The following is a 17,694-nucleotide window of genomic DNA, read 5'->3' as shown; positions in this document are numbered from 1 at the left end:
ACGCCGGAACAGTTGAAATACTGGACTCACTACTCAAAGTTAAAACTGACTATAACATCTTGTTTGGGATAGTCAACAGGTAATTTCAATCATTATTAACTATATATCTCGGCCTATTTAGTTCGTCATTTCATGATATGAACTATTTAATAACCCCTTTATTCATTTTCTTTGTCGGCGGGCAGGGCTTGGGCAAGGTTCATCAGCGTCACGGATGGCGAATGGAAAAAAAAGCTTCAATGGTTTCGACCCAAGGTAAGTAATTAAGTAGTACTAGCTAGCTAGCTAGCTGCCATCTCTTCAATTATCATGCTTGATTAATTATTATCTGATCAAATTCCATTCTCGTAAAGTCCCTGAAGCAGGCGCAGGGGACTGATCTGTGTGCATTCTGCGTTTGCGAGAACATTCGCATGATGGCGTCCGAAAGGAGCAGATCTCAAAGACAGGAATGGGTACGCTTGTCAGAACACTATTCATAATTTTTACACCATTATCGATATCTAGTCACACAACTAATACACATGCATATTGATCTCCTTCTTAACAGTTCAGAGAGGTGCGGGAGAAGCTCCTAGAAACGGAGCGCGTAGAAGCAATTCAAGAGGAAATAGCGGGATTTTTGCTCGACCAGGTCATAAATCTGAAGGGAGAATACTATTACCCACTACCGCCCCCATGAAAACCACTTCCAATTGTCATCATGCTCCGAAGGCACCAATTAGGCTAATGCCACTGGCTCCGAAGGCAACATGCATATGTAGGAGAAATTGTATATAGCTATACATTTGTGTATGTGTGAATTAATTAATATGGTGGTTGTGAGACATTGATGATATATATATGCATGATTGGTTCTACTAGAAATTCTATTTATATATATATATATATGTATATATATATATATATATATATATATATATATATATATGCATAACGTGTACAATGTTTAGTATCGTAAAATACCAGCAAACGAAAAATAATTAAAATGGAAACACAAAATTAAATGAAAAAGAAATCATAAAACTAAAAAAAAACTTATAGTACCGGTTGGTATTACCAACCGGTACTAAAGGGCTCCAGCCCCCCGGAGCTGGCTCGTGCCACGTGGTTGCCCTTTACCACCGGTTCGTGCTGAACCGGTACTAAAGGGGGAGGGGGCCTTTAGTGCCCACACTTTAGTGCCGGTTATGGAACCGGCACTAAAGGGTCTTACGAACCGGTGCTATTGCCCGGTTCTGCACTAGTGATACTGCATTCAATTATACCCACCTAATGGACATCATTTAATTTCACCAACCTGATTACAAACTACTAGCTTATTAGATTACGGTGATGGAGGAAGAACAACAACCACAATACTCTCTCCATTTTTATATACAAGACCACTATGAAATATACATTTTGCATCTATACAAGGCCACCAACAGTAATCGAGGCAAAGTTAATGATATTTTTTCGTACTAACAACCTGTTTAATACTTGCATGCATGTAGTCATAATGACAGTCAGCTACTTCCTCCACTCAGTTTCTTTGCATGCATGCGGAGTATTAATGATCCAAGTAAACAAGAAGAAAAGTTGACTTGTAAAGCAGGCATTAAATTTTACATTGGTACCCGTAATCCGAGTTTGTGGCCTTGTATACAAAAATGGAGGGAGTATATAATATTGCATGTGTTGTGTAATAACATATGTATTTGGAGAAGAAATGCAGCTACCTAGCTAACCATTCAGAGTCTAATCTTTGCACGAATTTGTACTCGGATAGTAGCAATCAGTTCTGTCATATCCACTTGTTCTTGTGGAAAAGTGACGCAATATGTATATTGCCATTGACATACTATGTCTCTCATTCTCTACATATACATGTGTTATCACTCTTGAATACTCCTGTATTATTTATGAAAATGAAGTTACACAAACAAAAGAAAGCATCTAACCAATAATAATATACATAATTATAATTAGTAGATAACAGAAAACCTGAGAAATATTATATGGGAAAAAGAAAACTGTTAATTCTTGAAGATGTCTATAACATGAAATTATAAAACATTTGCAACACAAAAAGTTAAAGGGAAACTATAGGGAAGGCCTGATATTGTGATAAATAGCAACCTAAGTCCAACATAAGTAAACTATGTTAGTTGGATTGCAAATATGCGGATATGCCTCTCACCCAAGTGAATTAGGCTCACTAACTCCCTATTGCTAGGATATCTTGAGCCATTTTTGAGTTCAAGGAGGAACGAAAAATCCCCCCCCCCCCACCCTCCACCCCCATATGTGCATGGATCCATACATATAACTTTGATAGTGGTGTGCAAATAAGCCAAAACAAAACAAAGCAGACAAGGATAAACTAAAGCTAATCAATGAATGATAAACCAAGGGATTCTCCTTGGAGAGGATATCACTATCTCCCAAGACATCACATTCAAAACGAAGAGGAAGCACATAAACGAAAGGCTTGATCTGCAGCATCATCAAGAAACTACAGCCTCAACAACATCATGATATATGTGCATTGATGTTGTTTGACCTAGCAACCAAAGACCAGATTAAGGGTTTTCCCCCCAAAACCATGAGTAGACGCCCCTACGGGATATACCAAGAGTGAAATGGCTCGTTTCTGCCGCATCTCGAGACTAATTTGTAATCAGCGTACGCAGGATTGCCGACGCAACACTTGTTTTGAGTTGCCTGAAACTGATTAGCATCGCACGTCAGCGTGAATTAGTCTGCCAAGGTAAGAATTAACTAAAGATACACGAGGTCATTACCTGTCCCCTACTCCCCTTGCGTGCTGTCACTGTCGAGTCATGTTTGACATATGCTTTCCAGGCCGGAATGGCCAGCTTGCAAAGTCAGCTCATCGACTGTGTGTATGTGCGTGTGATGCCGCCGTTGTCGCCTCGCCGGTTGTCGTGGCTGGCTGGCCGTTGGGTCGCTGCAAAAGTTGCAAGCAACAAACTGAAACCGTTGCAGCCATGTTCCCATTTCAGTAACAAACTAAGAACAACCTGTCGGCCTGGGCTTTGAAGATTCTACACTAGTCCTATTTGGCTCCCACAACGCAAACTGTCATCTTCTTACACATTTTATGTTGTCAGCCAAATATTTGGACGCTTCATGACGTACTATTAGAAGGCACCAATTCATATGCATGAAGGTTCCTTGTGCCGCTAAGTAATCTTTTTACACATTTTATGTTGTTAGCGGCGGAGTGAAATGCGCGGCAGTCCTAATAGTTTTCTTCGACCGTGTAGAAATTCGATTCTGGACACGCATCCTGTGACGTGCAGTGCATATTCTGATCCTTGGTCCATTCCACGGGGTGAGGGCGCGGAGATGCGCGCGGCGACGAGATTACTTAGCTGTCCTGCTCATCTTCCTACCTCTCTCGACCCTGCTGTACGTGCCTTGTTTAATCTCACATGATTCCGTCAGGTGCAATAATACACATTCTTTCCTTGTTAGACAATGCTAATTGCACTTACAGCCGGTTAAGAGATGAGAGTTGAGAGACGTTCAATCATCCCAATGTCAACTCTCTGCTGCCTGCAAATGCAAATGTATGCACGCGCATCTGCCTATAAATACCTCGCGGATGCAAGATCAAAAGCACAAACCCCATCGCCATTACATTCCAGGCCAAGCTCAGCAGCAGCACCCACCACCGTTAGCTGCTCATAGTTGTGAGTGCAACTAGGCTAGCTCAAGAAAGATGGAGGTGCAGGCCGGCTCTCATGCCGACGCCGCGGCGAGCAAGTTCACGCTGCCGGTGGACTCCGAGCACAAGGCCAAGTCCTTCAGGCTCTTCTCCTTCGCCAACCCGCACATGCGCACCTTCCACCTCTCGTGGATCTCCTTCTTCACATGCTTCGTCTCCACCTTCGCTGCAGCGCCCCTGGTGCCCATCATCCGCGACAACCTCAACCTCGCCAAGGCCGACATCGGCAATGCCGGTGTCGCGTCCGTGTCTGGGTCCATCTTCTCCAGGCTGGCCATGGGCGCTATCTGTGACTTGCTTGGCCCACGGTATGGTTGTGCCTTCCTCGTCATGCTCTCGGCACCAACCGTCTTCTGCATGGCCGTCATCGATGATGCCTCAGGGTACATCGCCGTCCGGTTCCTCATTGGCTTCTCCCTCGCCACCTTCGTGTCATGCCAATACTGGATGAGCACCATGTTCAATAGCAAGATCATTGGCACGGTCAATGGCTTGGCTGCAGGCTGGGGCAACATGGGTGGCGGCGCCACGCAGCTCATCATGCCGCTTGTCTTCCACGCAATCCAGAAGTGTGGTGCCACGCCCTTCGTGGCATGGCGTATTGCCTACTTCGTGCCGGGAATGATGCACATCGTGATGGGCTTGCTGGTCCTCACCATGGGGCAAGATCTCCCTGACGGGAACCTTGCGAGCCTCCAAAAGAAGGGAGACATGGCCAAGGACAAGTTCTCCAAGGTCCTTTGGGGCGCCGTCACCAACTACCGGACATGGATCTTCGTCCTCCTCTACGGCTACTGCATGGGCGTCGAGCTCACCACGGACAATGTCATCGCCGAGTACTACTACGACCACTTCCACCTAGACCTCCGCGCCGCTGGCACCATTGCTGCTTGCTTTGGCATGGCCAACATCGTCGCGCGTCCTATGGGTGGCTACCTCTCCGACCTTGGTGCCCGCTACTTTGGCATGCGTGCTCGCCTTTGGAACATCTGGATCCTTCAAACCGCTGGTGGTGCTTTCTGCATCTGGCTTGGCCGTGCATCGGCCCTCCCTGCCTCAGTGACCGCCATGGTCCTCTTCTCCATCTGTGCCCAGGCTGCGTGTGGTGCTGTCTTTGGCGTCGCACCTTTCGTCTCGAGACGTTCCCTTGGCATCATTTCTGGGTTGACCGGTGCTGGAGGCAACGTGGGCGCGGGGCTCACACAACTTCTCTTCTTCACTTCATCGCAATACTCCACTGGCAGGGGCCTCGAGTACATGGGCATCATGATCATGGCATGCACGCTGCCCGTCGCTCTTGTGCACTTCCCACAATGGGGCTCCATGTTCTTCCCGGCCAGCGCCGACGCCACGGAAGAGGAGTACTACGCCTCTGAGTGGTCGGAGGAGGAGAAGAACAAGGGTCTCCATATCGCCGGCCAAAAGTTTGCCGAGAACTCCCGCTCGGAGCGCGGCAGGCGCAACGTCATCCTTGCCACATCCGTCACACCACCCAACAATACGCCCCAGCACGTGTAAGACTGGATTGGTTTTTCATATACCTATGTACAAGTACTGAAACTACAGAGAACGCATATATATACACACATCGTATACGAATATCGCCTTTTCATATATACGTATATACACCTGCAATATCAGCTGTAATAAGGTGTACGAATTTAGATTTCTAGTTTAGGCATGTGTAATGCGTTTCTTACGCACGAAGTGTGTGCTGTGTGCATGCATGCATGCGAGGGTACCTGTGGTCAGAATTTACAACAACTTTGAGATTTTGTTCTTGCAAAACAAAAACAAAAGTGATTACTTCGAGATTCTGTGTATTGTATACCTCCAATTATCTCCTGGCAAGTTTACATACATAATCTGCAAAACGGCAGTGGCTCTCTGTTAATTTTCTCCGTACCTGTGTTATTAATTTCCTAATTAAAGTGCTAATAGTATACCCAAATCGTGAACCTAAGTTACCACCTGCCTTAGAAAAACAAAATACTTCATTCAAATTTGAGGTTTCGCATTTCAAAAAGGTAAATTCGACGTTTCAATCCCACCAAATAATTCCACTTCTCCTGCAAACTTTTAGTTGTTTCCTTGGGGAAGAACACTTCCACTCTCACCCACCTTAAAAAAACATTACTCCCTCCGATTCAAATTAATTGATGCAGCTTTAGTACAACTAATTCTGTAAGTATTATACCGACGACTACAAATTTCAAATTTCCAACTAGCTAATATTTTTTAGGAGCTCAGGTATTCTTATTAAGAAGTCATGATGGAAGTATGGCGCATGTTGTTGAGGTTTGAAATGAACCTTCATAAATGAGATTCAAAACTTCAACTATGATCCATCCTTCAGTGGACTTTTAATTGAATTTCAACTGCCACTTTTATAATGAAAGTTTCAATTTCTCCTTATATAATGTTCAACGGTTTGGACAGGTTTTATAGTACCTGAAATTTCTGCATCTATATACAAACTTCACTTTGTTCATCCATTTTCCCATTCAATTATTGGGAGGCCCAGAAGACATCCAATATTCACAAAATGTAGTCATTGACCTGAGTGCAATATTTATGACGTGTGATGGTGCTGAATTATAAGCAAAATTGGAACGGAACATGTAAAGAGAGCATAATGATATTTAGATATAGAGTAAATTCCATTTTTTAACAGGGTATATCTGACGAAGTGTAACTTTTTACCAGATTTGGTTTCTATCTTTTCTATGGCATGATAACCATTCAGGGCTCAAAATCATATCAGACTGAGCAATGGGGCAAATTTGACTCGGTGCTGCTATGTATCTATCTACCTATCGTTGTCGCTTACTTAGCTCTGATTGCAACTATAAGTTCATGCGTACCTCACACACCTTTTGACTTTGCCAAATAATTTAACCTTAGTTTCAACCCTAGCTTTGGTTTCGTGCCCCTTTCATACTCTAATTAACAAGAAAGATGGCATATAGTTATCCAAAATAAGGTCATAATGCCAAATAAGTTCACACAGTAGCTTGCATATCTTATCTATCTATTGCACTCTCTAAGTTGACAATGGATCAGGCAATGCCCAAGACTCCAACCCCACTTTTCAGATTATATACCTTTCTCAGTTTAATATTGAAATGTCGTTTGTAGGTGGTGATAAGCCATTTTCCGTGGAGTCATCAGCTCCAGCAAGTACCTGAGTTGTACCTTTCATTTGTTTAATGGTGACACTTCCATGAACTTTGGGGTAGCTACCACACGCGTATCCTTGCTGTCTGGAAGGCCAAAATGTTTCTTTGAATGGTTCTTGTAGTTGACACTTGTAGTAGTGGTAGTACTTAACTCTGTTTTGTAGTTGTTGACTAACTGCAATAGATGATGCTGACTCACGTGATGCTGAGGCACTACAAGAAACTAGAGTTTATTATTTTCCAAGATAATTGATTTATTAATTGTTGGCATTTATTCAGTTGGCCATAATTTTTCCACTCTAGTCCAGAACAGAAATTTTGAGTGCATACATATATATGATCCAGCCCAAGTCAACTTTCTCAAAAAAGAGAAAAATGCTTAATCAATTATCAATTCGAAAATTTATGGGCCTGTTTGAGCACAGAATTTTCACAGGAATTTAGAGTATTGCAACATTTGTGAATTTTTTCTATGCAGATTGTTTGATTTACATGTGTGTATGATCAATTGTGTTCAATAGGACTTTCTTCATGTATGGGATATCATTTGCATCATGTATTGTGAGATACTTTCCACTGTTTCGTATATCTCCGAAAATCCATACAATTTTACTATAGTGTGTTGTATTCGCGGCGTCATGATCATATACATACACAGAGATTATATGTTAGCTCCATGGACTTTGGCCGTAGGGAGCCTTAGTCACCGGAGGATAATGTTCATGGACTTTGGCCACGCAGCAATATATTTGTAAACGTTGGTCGGATATGCACATGAACCGACAGGATAAGATGATAAGCTCTGACAGAGCCGGCCTGTACGTGAATATGATCTGATCTGCAGAGAAATGTATATCTGTCGGCAATGTAACTAGCTTGCCAATCATGCATGGAACATTCTATTTAATCCACGTACGTCAAGCACAGCTATAATTAGCCAACTTTATCTTTGGATGTACGTTTCCTGTATGATTGTATATCCGAGCAAGATAAGGCTGATATTTTTGCTAGCTTCACCAAACATAACCCCTATAGTAGGGAATAGTGGTCACCCTCCCTCATCGGAGTCGGGCAAACATTGTTGGAGTAGATAGTCAAGAAGTCGCCGTGCTAAGGCCTCATATGACCAGCGCACCAAAACAGCAACCGTTGGTGATGAATAGAAGGCTAGATCAGACAATATTGGTAGTTGGCGGTGACGAAAAATGGTTGAGGGACAAAAGATACACTACACTGGACAAAAATACAATTATCTTGCAAAACGATGGTTAAATTTGTCATGTACAAAAAACACAACTAGTTGCAATAACACTATTTACTAGATAAGTTGATTTTTCTGCAAGGATATTTGAACAAATTTTTGCATGTCTTCAAACTTTTCAAGAAATTTTGAAGATGCACAAGTACATGAATAGTCTTACACTGAGACATCCACCTTAAGTATGCATTGGGTTATTTGCAGCCAAACATTTTACAGTTTACTGGTATGTACTAAATCATTTCGTCGATGTCTTTACTACTGTCATGGACATGTTCTTGACTAGTTTCTTTTTAAGATCTATTTATTGTATGCTAAAATAGCAAGAAATAGCACTTTATTTCCATTTCACTCAAAGGTCTTTATACTCACCAATTGTTTACACATTTGTCGGTAGATGAAGAACCGGAGGTACACAAGTACAATGGCAAAACAGATTGAAACTGCTCATTTAACTTTGGAACCGACGTCCCAAGTGGACACGTACATAAACACCCTCGCTCGCATGCAGTGCACATGCACATGCATCCACGCATTTCCCGCGCGTACATAGAAAATTCACTACCCATATATACTCACGGAAAAGTAAAACATTCAAAAAACATACTTGCGGATTTCAGGCGTATGTATATACACGATGTGTATATAATGCGCGCACTGTACGTGTACACAGGTAAAGAAAAGCTCAAGTCTTATGCGTGCTGGGGAGTGTTGTTGGGGGGTGTGGCGGCCGTGGCAAGGATGACGTTGCGCCTGCCGCGCTCTGAGCGGGAGTTCTCGGCAAACTTTTGGCCAGGGATATGGAGACCCTTCTTCTTCTCCTCCTCCGACCACTCGGCGGCATAGAAGTCCTCCTCGGTGGCGTCGGCGTTGGGCGGCAAGAGCATGGATCCCCACTGTGGGAAGTGCACGAGCGCCACGGGGAGCGTGCAGGCCATGATCATGATACCCATGTACTCAAGCCCCCTGCCCGTGCCATACTTGGACGAAGTGAAAAAGAGCAATTGTGTCAGCCCGGCGCCGAAGTTCCCACCAGCTCCACTCAGGCCCGAAATGATGCCGAGGGAGCGGCGGGAGACGAAGGGGATGACACCAAAGACTGCACCGCACGCGGCCTGGGCGCAGATGGAGAAGAGGACCATGGCGGTGATGGATTCAGGGAGGGCTTTCGCACGGCCGAGCCAGAGGCAGAAAGCGCCACCGGCGGTCTGGAGGATCCAGATGTTCCAGAGGCGGGCACGCATGCCGAAGTAGCGGGCGCCGAGGTCAGAGAGGTAGCCACCCACGGGCCTAGCGACGATGTTGGCCATGCCGAAGCAGGCGGCGATGGTGCCGGATGTCCGGAGGTCAAGGTGGAAGTGGTCGAAGTAGTACTCGGCGATGACATTGTCGGTGGTGAGCTCGACACCCATGCAGTATCCGTACAGAAGGACGAAGATCCACGTACGGTAGTTTGTGACAGCACCCCACACAACCTTGGAGAACTTGTCCTTGGCCATGTCTCCCTTCTTCTGGAGGCTCGCAAGGTTGCCGTCAGGGAGATCTTGCCCCATGGTGAGCACCATCAAGCCCATCACGATGTGCATCATCCCCGGCACAAAGTAGGCAATACGCCATGCTACAAAGGGCGTGGCACCACACTTTTGGATGGCGTGGAAGACGAGTGGCATGATGAGCTGAGTGGCACCGCCACCCATGTTGCCCCAACCAGCCGCCAGGCCGTTGACAGTGCCGATGATCTTGCTATTGAACATGGTGCTCATCCAGTACTGACACGACACAAACGTCGCGAGGGAGAAGCCGATGAGGAAGCGGACGGTGATGTAGCCAGCTGCATCGTCGATGAGGGACATGCAGAAGACGGTCGGCGCCGCGAGCATGACGAGGAAGGCGCAGCCATAGCGCGGACCAAGGAGATCGCAGATGGCCCCCATGGCGAGCCTGGAGAAGATAGACCCGGACACGGACGCCACCCCGGCGTTGCCGATGTCGGCCTTGGCGAGGTTGAGGTTGTCGCGGATGATGGGGACGAGCGGCGCGGCGGCGAAGGTGGAGACGAAGCAGGTGAAGAAGGATATCCAGGAGAGGTGGAAGGTGCGCATGTGTGGGTTGGCGAAGGAGAAGAGCCTGAAGGACTTGGCCTTGTGCTCCGAGTCCACCGGCAGCGAGAACTTGCTCACAGCCTCGTCGCGGGCGCCATGGGAGCTCGACTCCACCTCCATCTTCCTCGAGCTTGCTAGCCTAGTCGCACTGGCAACTAAGTGCGTCTCTAATGGTGGTTGCTGCTGCTCCTAGATGGAGCTTGCAATGGCGCTGGTGTTGATGCTTTGGATCTGGGATCGGCGAGGTATTTATAACTGAGCCGCGCTCGCATGCAGCTGGCAGAGTTGACATTGGGATCTGATCTTACTCGATTCCTGAAGATTCTAGCCAGTTTCACAGCTATAGCTAGGTTAACCAGCAACCTGGCCTTTGGGCGTTGTAGAAAAGCAATTACAGGTAGCATAGCTAGCAGCGCAGATTCGATAAACTAGTCCTGTGCATTGCACCCTACGGAATCATTCATGTTAAACAAAGCAATTAAGGGAGGGAACCGAGTGAGATAGTTGATTAATCGCTCCAGTTTTGGCTTAATCTGGCCCCATCCTTTGGAGAGCGTTGAATCTGGAGGAGGAAAAAGTTAATTAACCGATTGTTAAGGGATTCTAGGCTAGATCCTCGCCGCCGCATCTCCTGCGTCCGTGCCTTCTGGGGGCCCCGCACGGGTGGTTATCCCATGGGATCGGCCAAGGATCAGCGCGTGACTCGACGCGTGTGGATCCAGCGTTCATTGACTTGGGTGCCGGTTCAGGGCACAGCCTGATCTTTTGTGTGCCCACTAGGGCACTTGCTGCTGTCAGCAGCTGAGAATCAAGCAGGTTCGCCTTCTTGATTTGGCAGAATTAATGCAGGATACTGTTCACATGGGTTGAAGTAATTTGGGTAAATTTAAAATCTAAGCACATTTTTACGAAATTCAGTTAGTAGCGAAATTTGAGTTAGATTTGAGTCTGCGGTGAAATTTGCTTCGGTAAAAAAGGGTGAATTCCGCCTAGCGGTAAAAATCGCCATCCATGTGTATATAGTTGAATGTGGTGGTTATATATTTGAATCATGATTGAGTGTTAAATTCAACTATGGCGAAATGACTTCACCCCTTCAAGGACATGTACGGCCAAATACTTACCTCGTCAGCCTAGATAAAAGGCTGAAACCTTTACCTATGAAAATATGCAGTAAAAATGGACTTTTTTTCACCACGACAATAATTTTGGAACGTTGGGAATAATTTTTTAATCTTCAATTTGGTACAAACATTTCTTAATCTTCAAGCATGCATGCGAACCCTTGATCTTGGAGGAAATCGAACGCGCAAACGGTTGTGTGTTGGTCCTAGCATGTGTCGTGTGGTGTCATCTCTGAGCAAGATGCGGCCGCGCTAGCGAGGGAGAAGAAGCTAGATGAAGAGTTTTTGTGAGGATGATGAAGTAAATAGTTGAAACCCGACAATGATGTTGGCGATGATGCGTGAGTCGTCACATCCCTTGGGGCTCCTTGGAGGTGGATTGGGAAAAAGAAAGAGCAACTGCCATGCCTTAGGCTCCTTGTGTCCACCAAGCTCTCCGATCGAGCTTCGCCATGAGCTACTATCTTTTGCAGAGACCGAATGGACACGATGACCTTGGGGATGCATTGGTCTGTCTTTTTCTGAGATACACTTGCATAGATCAACCGAATCTTCCCAACAAACTGTTTCTGAAAAAGAAACATCCTGAACACTCCATCCATTGTTGCACACAACCATTGCATCTTGTGCCAAGTAGTGTGAACTTATGTACACTAGTCGACATAACATCCACATCGTTTTCATTAATTTGGGGGGTAGCTATATATGGCTTCCTGTTTCTTCCAAACCTACGTGTGCGTGTGACGGCAGTTAATTGGACAGGCACTCTAATCTAATTAACGATCCAACATCCATGGATCAGCTCATGGGGTTAACTTTATTAATTTAATGGCCTCTTGAGGACACCGGATACCCAAGAGCTAGCTAGCTACACAACACATTCATGTCAAATATGGCATTCAAACAGGAATGTCCATGTCATGTCTCCATCGTCTTAATTTACAGGTTATTGTTCACGATCAACAGTGCCACTTAACGCTCGTATATAAGTCGGCCTCCCAAGATGTTAGCATCATACTTGCTCACTACTACTTTCTAGCATAATTAATCCATGTAGCTAGCTAGCTACTCCAGGACTCCAGTAAACCACATGCCTATAATTGAGTTGGTTTATATTGACATATATATGCAGTAGCTTGTTTCATTGGTTTGCTGAGTTGAAATTTTGCAAGGAGACAGACAATCATGCTCATCCCAGAAGAAGCAATCTGGCTCTTTGGACTTATCAGGGCTGCCGGCCCTGCTGCTATGATAAGGCATAAGCATATGAATGATTCAGATAGTTGAACGAGTATACCTTCTTACCTCAAATGGTTAGTTAATGAGTATGATGTTCCCACACAAATATCTAGGAGCCTTTGCAGCATGATAGGCTTAGAAGAGAAGACCTCCAACCTATAGTAGACAAAATGCTTGGTGAAATATAAAACTGGATGGAGGGGGGAAACTATTGCGCTATGGTGGAAGAACAGTCCTGATCAAGGCATGCATGCTTAGCAAGTATCCTAGTTTTTTTTTACCTTTTCTCACCTATTGTAGACTTTTGGAGTTTATGAACACACAGGTGTCTAATTGTGTCTTTGGAAGATAGACAATCCTAAACCCTGAATTATGGTGCTTTGTTCGACTTCCCTTGCCTATGAAGCCAACTTCAACTCTTAAGGCCTTGTTTGTTTGGGTTTATGCCTCAGCTTTTGTAGCTTTTCCATTTTGACTTAAAAGCCAAAAAAACTCCTAAATAGGTTCTTTTAGCTTCGGCTTTTGGATTATGAATCTATATTGTTATATAATGGTAAGCCAAAAGCCCTATTTATGAGATTTTTTGGCCTTTAAACCAAAGTGAAGAAACTACAAAAGCTGAAGCATAAGTGTCACATCCCTAGCTTCTGGTAATGCTCTAGGCTAGCTCATGTGTGCATCATGTTTAAATTCTGAAAATTTGAACTGAGGGAATTTTGAAAGCCTCAAAAACTTAAATAAAAGAGGGGCAAAAACCCTAGAAATCTCATTCATTGCTTCAAAATGCTCTTTTTAAATGTTTGATAATTTTTGGTAAGGATTCTGGTCCCAACCAAAATATTGAACATTTTTAAGGGATTATTTTTGGGACTTTGGATTTAAATCATTAGCTATTTGAATTTGAATTATATTCATATAAATAGAATATAATTTCAAATACCCCCTGAAATATTTTATAAGCTTTTGGAAAAGTCCATCTAGCAATATAAAATATTCAGAGGAGCTTTGGCATTGTTTGAATTATTATTTTAATTCAAAACAGTGGCAAAATAAATTAAATAAAACAAACAGAACAAAAAAAATAAAAAAAGAGCAAGCCTACCTGGCCTTAACCCGCGCAGCCACCAGAGCCGGCCCAGTTCCCCCCCCCCAGCCGGCCCAGCCCACCTCCCCCCTTGTCCTCTTCTTCCTCTGCCAGTAGGCAGAGGCGAGACGCAACGCGCGCCGACGCCGGCCACCTCCTGCTTCGCCGTGGCAGCCTCCCCGACCCCCTCGCGACGCCACGAAGACGGCCTCGACCCCCTCGATCGTCTCTCTCTCTCTGGACCCCCTCCTCCTCCTCTGTTCTCCCTCCCTCTCGTCACCGAACGCACCTGGGAGCGCCGCTCGCCGTAGCCATGACCACGGCCACCCCCTCCCCTCTCCGACGTGCTCCCGAGCTCCTGCACCTCGTCGCCAACCCCCTCACCGAGCCACGTGACCGGAAGGGCCCCGAGTAGCCGCCATCGTCATCATCTCCGAGCTTCGGCCCCGGTGCCGTCTCCGTCGAATTCGGCCACTCCGGCGCGCCCCCAAGCCCACTGACCCTCCCTACAGCTCCGCGGTGAGCCTCCGTGCAGAACCCCTCTCTCTCCCCTCGCGTTTGCGAGCTCTAGGCCATAGCCCGTCGCGGCTGAACTCCGGCCGCCGCTGACCATGTCGCCGCCGTGGCCTGAGCTCGAACGGGTCGCGCCCGTGCATCTCACCGAGCTCGTGGTGACTCCAGGAGGCTGCGCAATGCTTTACCTCACTCGCCCGTGCTCCACAACGCCGTTTTCGCCGAGGCCCGAACTCCGGCGCCGCCTCGGGCTCCATTCCGGCGAACCCCGGCCACCCCCGCACCTTCCGTTGGCCCCCCTAGATGCGCACGGGCACGGGCTACCTTCTGGTGCCCTTCGCGCGTCCAGCCGCCGCCCGTAGCGCAACCCCGGTGAACTTCCGCCGCGTTTCGGGTCGCCGCCGGCCGAACTCCGGTGGCCAGTGACGTGGCGCTGTCATTAGCACTAATGACCCTGTTAAACTAACCCCGTGACGCTGACAGTGGGCCCCGTAGCGGGTCAAAGCCCGGGTCAACGCGGGATTAGCCCCTGTGTCACTGACGTGTGGACCCCACACGTCAGGTTTGACCTGGACCGCCCGTTGACCTGCTGAGGTCAGCATGAGGTCATGCTGACGCCATAATTCATTTTCTGGAATTATTTTAATTCTAAATATTCAGGAAATTTCAGAAAATGCCTAAAACTTCCAAAATTCATAGAAAATTAACCGTAACTCCAAATTAAATAATTTATATATGAAAAATTATCAGAAAAATTCAAGGAATCCATCTGTACCATTTTCATGCATGTTAGAACAACTTATCACTACTGTTTAGCACAAATGAAGTGAATGGCATTTAAATAATCACATATGGAGTTTGAATTTGAATCTTGTATTCAAACCAACTTCATTTAATCTGTTGCTAGTTGCATTAGCTCAAAACACATTCATATTGCCATGTCATGAGCATGCATCATATTGTGCATTGCATTGATTGTATTTCTTCTTTGTTGCCGGTATTTGTCCCCTCTCGATAGACGTGATACCGATGATGTGATCGTTGACACTGATGAAGACTCAATGTTATCTTCAGAAGTGCCAGGCAAGCAAAACCCCCTTGTTCATTCCGATACAATCCTACTCTCTCGCTCCTGCTCTCTTTTACTGCATTAGGACAACACCGATTCATCTGTTACTTGCTGCGGTAGCTGAACCCCTTTATCCTTTGCATGACCTGTCATTGCCACAGTAAATAGATGAAACCCACTAGCATGAGTAGGAGTTGTTTGAGCCCTGTTGTGCCTACTCATTCATGTTTGTTTGTCATGCCTGCTACTGCTTAGAGTTGAGTCAGGTCTGATTCATCGGGGATGAATCAGAGGTGTGTGAACATGTCCTACTGTGTGTGAGCTAAGTGTGTGAACACGATTTGGTAAAGGTAGCGGTGAGAGGCCATGTAGGAGTACATGGTGGGTTGTCTCATTGCAGCCGTCCTCAGGAACTGAGTTCTGTGTTTGTGATCCATGATTCAGCTACTACCACGCATTGGGCCCGAAACCAATGGACCCTCTCGGCTTCTTAATCACCCTTGTCCTCTGTCCAGGAGTTGCAAGTAGTTTCTGGTGTTTGTAGTATGCTGGAGGCCGTGGACAGCGCTGACCGTAGGGGTGGGCTGTGATGCGGTAGGCACGTGGCCGGGTAAACCGGGCGCCCGTTTGGTGTCACGGAACCCTGTACACATCGTTTGGGGCTGTGAGCGAAACTCCGGCCGGATCTCCTCATGGATGGAACCCGAATAGGCGATAAACCTGGACTAGAGACTTGAGTGTTTAGGCAGGCCGTGGCCGACACCCACGTTGGGCTTCCGCTTGAAGGTTGCCGAGTACATGTCGTGTAAACGGCGGTAAGTGGTGAGAGCGTGTGTGAAGAAGTACACCCCTGCAGGGTTAACCTAATCTATTCGAATAGCCGTGTCCACGGAAAAGGACCTCTGGGTTGCTTATATCAGTTCATAGACAAGTGAAAGTGGATACTCTAAAATACGCAAGATAAGCGTGAGTGCTATGGATGGCGTTCTCGTAGGGAGACGGGAGCGGATCCATAGTGGTGTATTGATATGGTGAATATGTGGACTCGTGTGCGCCACCTCAAAAAGTTACTTGCAGTCGTAGTTCAGGATAGCCACCGAGTCAAAGCTGGCTTGCTGCAGTTAAACCCCACCATCCCTTTGTTGATAATGATGCATATGTAGATAGTTCTGATGTAAGTCTTGCTGGGTACATTTGTACTCACGTTTGCCTATTTTATGTTTTTGCAGAGAGACTTCAGTCTCGCTAGTAGTTTCCGCGTGGACTTCGACGTTTAGCTTGATACCTCAGCTACGATCTTGTGCCCTCGGCAGGATCTGATAGATAGTCAGGCTTCTCAGCCTTTTTCATTTATAGTTGTCTGTACTCAGACATGATAGCTTCCGCTTGTGCTTTGACTTGTATGCTCTGAGTGTTGGGTCATGAGACCCATGTTTGTAATATCTCGCTCCTCGGAGCCTATTGAATAAACTACTTGAGTCGTAGAGTCATTTTGTGATGCCATGTTGTATTGCACATATCGAGCATATTGTGTGTATGTTATTGAAATGCTTGGTATGTGTGGGATCTGACCATCTAGTTGTTTATCTTTAGTAGCCTCTCTTACCGGGAAATGTCTCCTAGTGTTTCCACTGAGCCATGGTAGCTTGCTACTGCTCCGGAACACTTAGGCTGGCCGGCATGTGTCCTTCTTCGTTCCTGTGTCTGTCCCTTCGGGGAAATGTCACGCGATGAATACCGGAGTCCTGTTAGCCTGCTACAGCCCGGTTCACCGGAGTCCTGCTAGCCCAGTGCTACAGCCTGGATTCACTCGCTGATGACCGACACGTTCGATGCTGGGTCATGGATGCCTGTCCCTGTAAGTCTGTGCCACTTTGGGTTTACGACTAGCCATGTCAGCCCGGGCTCCTTATCATATGGATGCTAGCGACACTGTCATATACGTGTGCCAAAAGGCGCAAACGGTCCCGGGCAAAGGTAAGGCGACACCCGTGGGAATACCGTGCGTGAGGCCGCAAAGTGATATGAGGTGTTACATGCTAGATCGATGTGGCATTGAGTCGGGGTCCTGACAGCGTTGGTATCAGAGCTTGACTGCCTGTAGGATTACCAAGCCAAACTGGTCGAAGTTGAGTCTAGAAATTCTTTAGTTATATAAGGGAATTGATTGTGGGATGGAACGTAAGGCTCTTTTTACTCCTTATACCTCATGCCCTTCTGATCTGAGTCATCTTATCTTTCCTGCGGGGATTAAGAACTAGGCTATCTCTTCTTTCTATTAGGATCACGTGTTACCAATCCGTAGACCTATAGAATTGTTGGACTTAAGCCTCGTTTCAGTTCCTATTACTTCCGTATGTTAAATTGTTGATCTCGAAACCTTGATATTG

General features: G+C 46.2%; 2 protein-coding genes across 2 annotated transcripts; one reads left to right on the top strand and one right to left on the bottom strand.

The window, feature by feature from the left end:
* Window positions 1–3,730: 3,730 nt before the first annotated feature.
* On the top strand, window positions 3,731–5,316 carry LOC123133267 (high-affinity nitrate transporter 2.1-like). The gene has a single exon (XM_044552777.1). It carries the CDS (start codon window positions 3,731–3,733, stop codon window positions 5,252–5,254), a length of 1,524 nt encoding a protein of 507 aa, XP_044408712.1. The 3' UTR covers window positions 5,255–5,316.
* A 3,288-nt stretch (window positions 5,317–8,604) lies between these two features.
* LOC123133265 (high-affinity nitrate transporter 2.1) lies at window positions 8,605–10,395 on the bottom strand. Its single transcript, XM_044552775.1, has one exon. The coding sequence runs from the start codon at window positions 10,393–10,395 to the stop codon at window positions 8,866–8,868; it is 1,530 nt and encodes a 509-aa protein (XP_044408710.1). The 3' UTR covers window positions 8,605–8,865.
* Window positions 10,396–17,694: the final 7,299 nt, after the last annotated feature.

The sequence above is a fragment of the Triticum aestivum genome, chromosome 6B (assembly GCF_018294505.1).
Source record: "Triticum aestivum cultivar Chinese Spring chromosome 6B, IWGSC CS RefSeq v2.1, whole genome shotgun sequence".
In the NCBI taxonomy this organism is placed as follows: domain Eukaryota; kingdom Viridiplantae; phylum Streptophyta; class Magnoliopsida; order Poales; family Poaceae; genus Triticum; species Triticum aestivum.
This window is presented reverse-complemented; position numbering and strand designations above follow the sequence as displayed.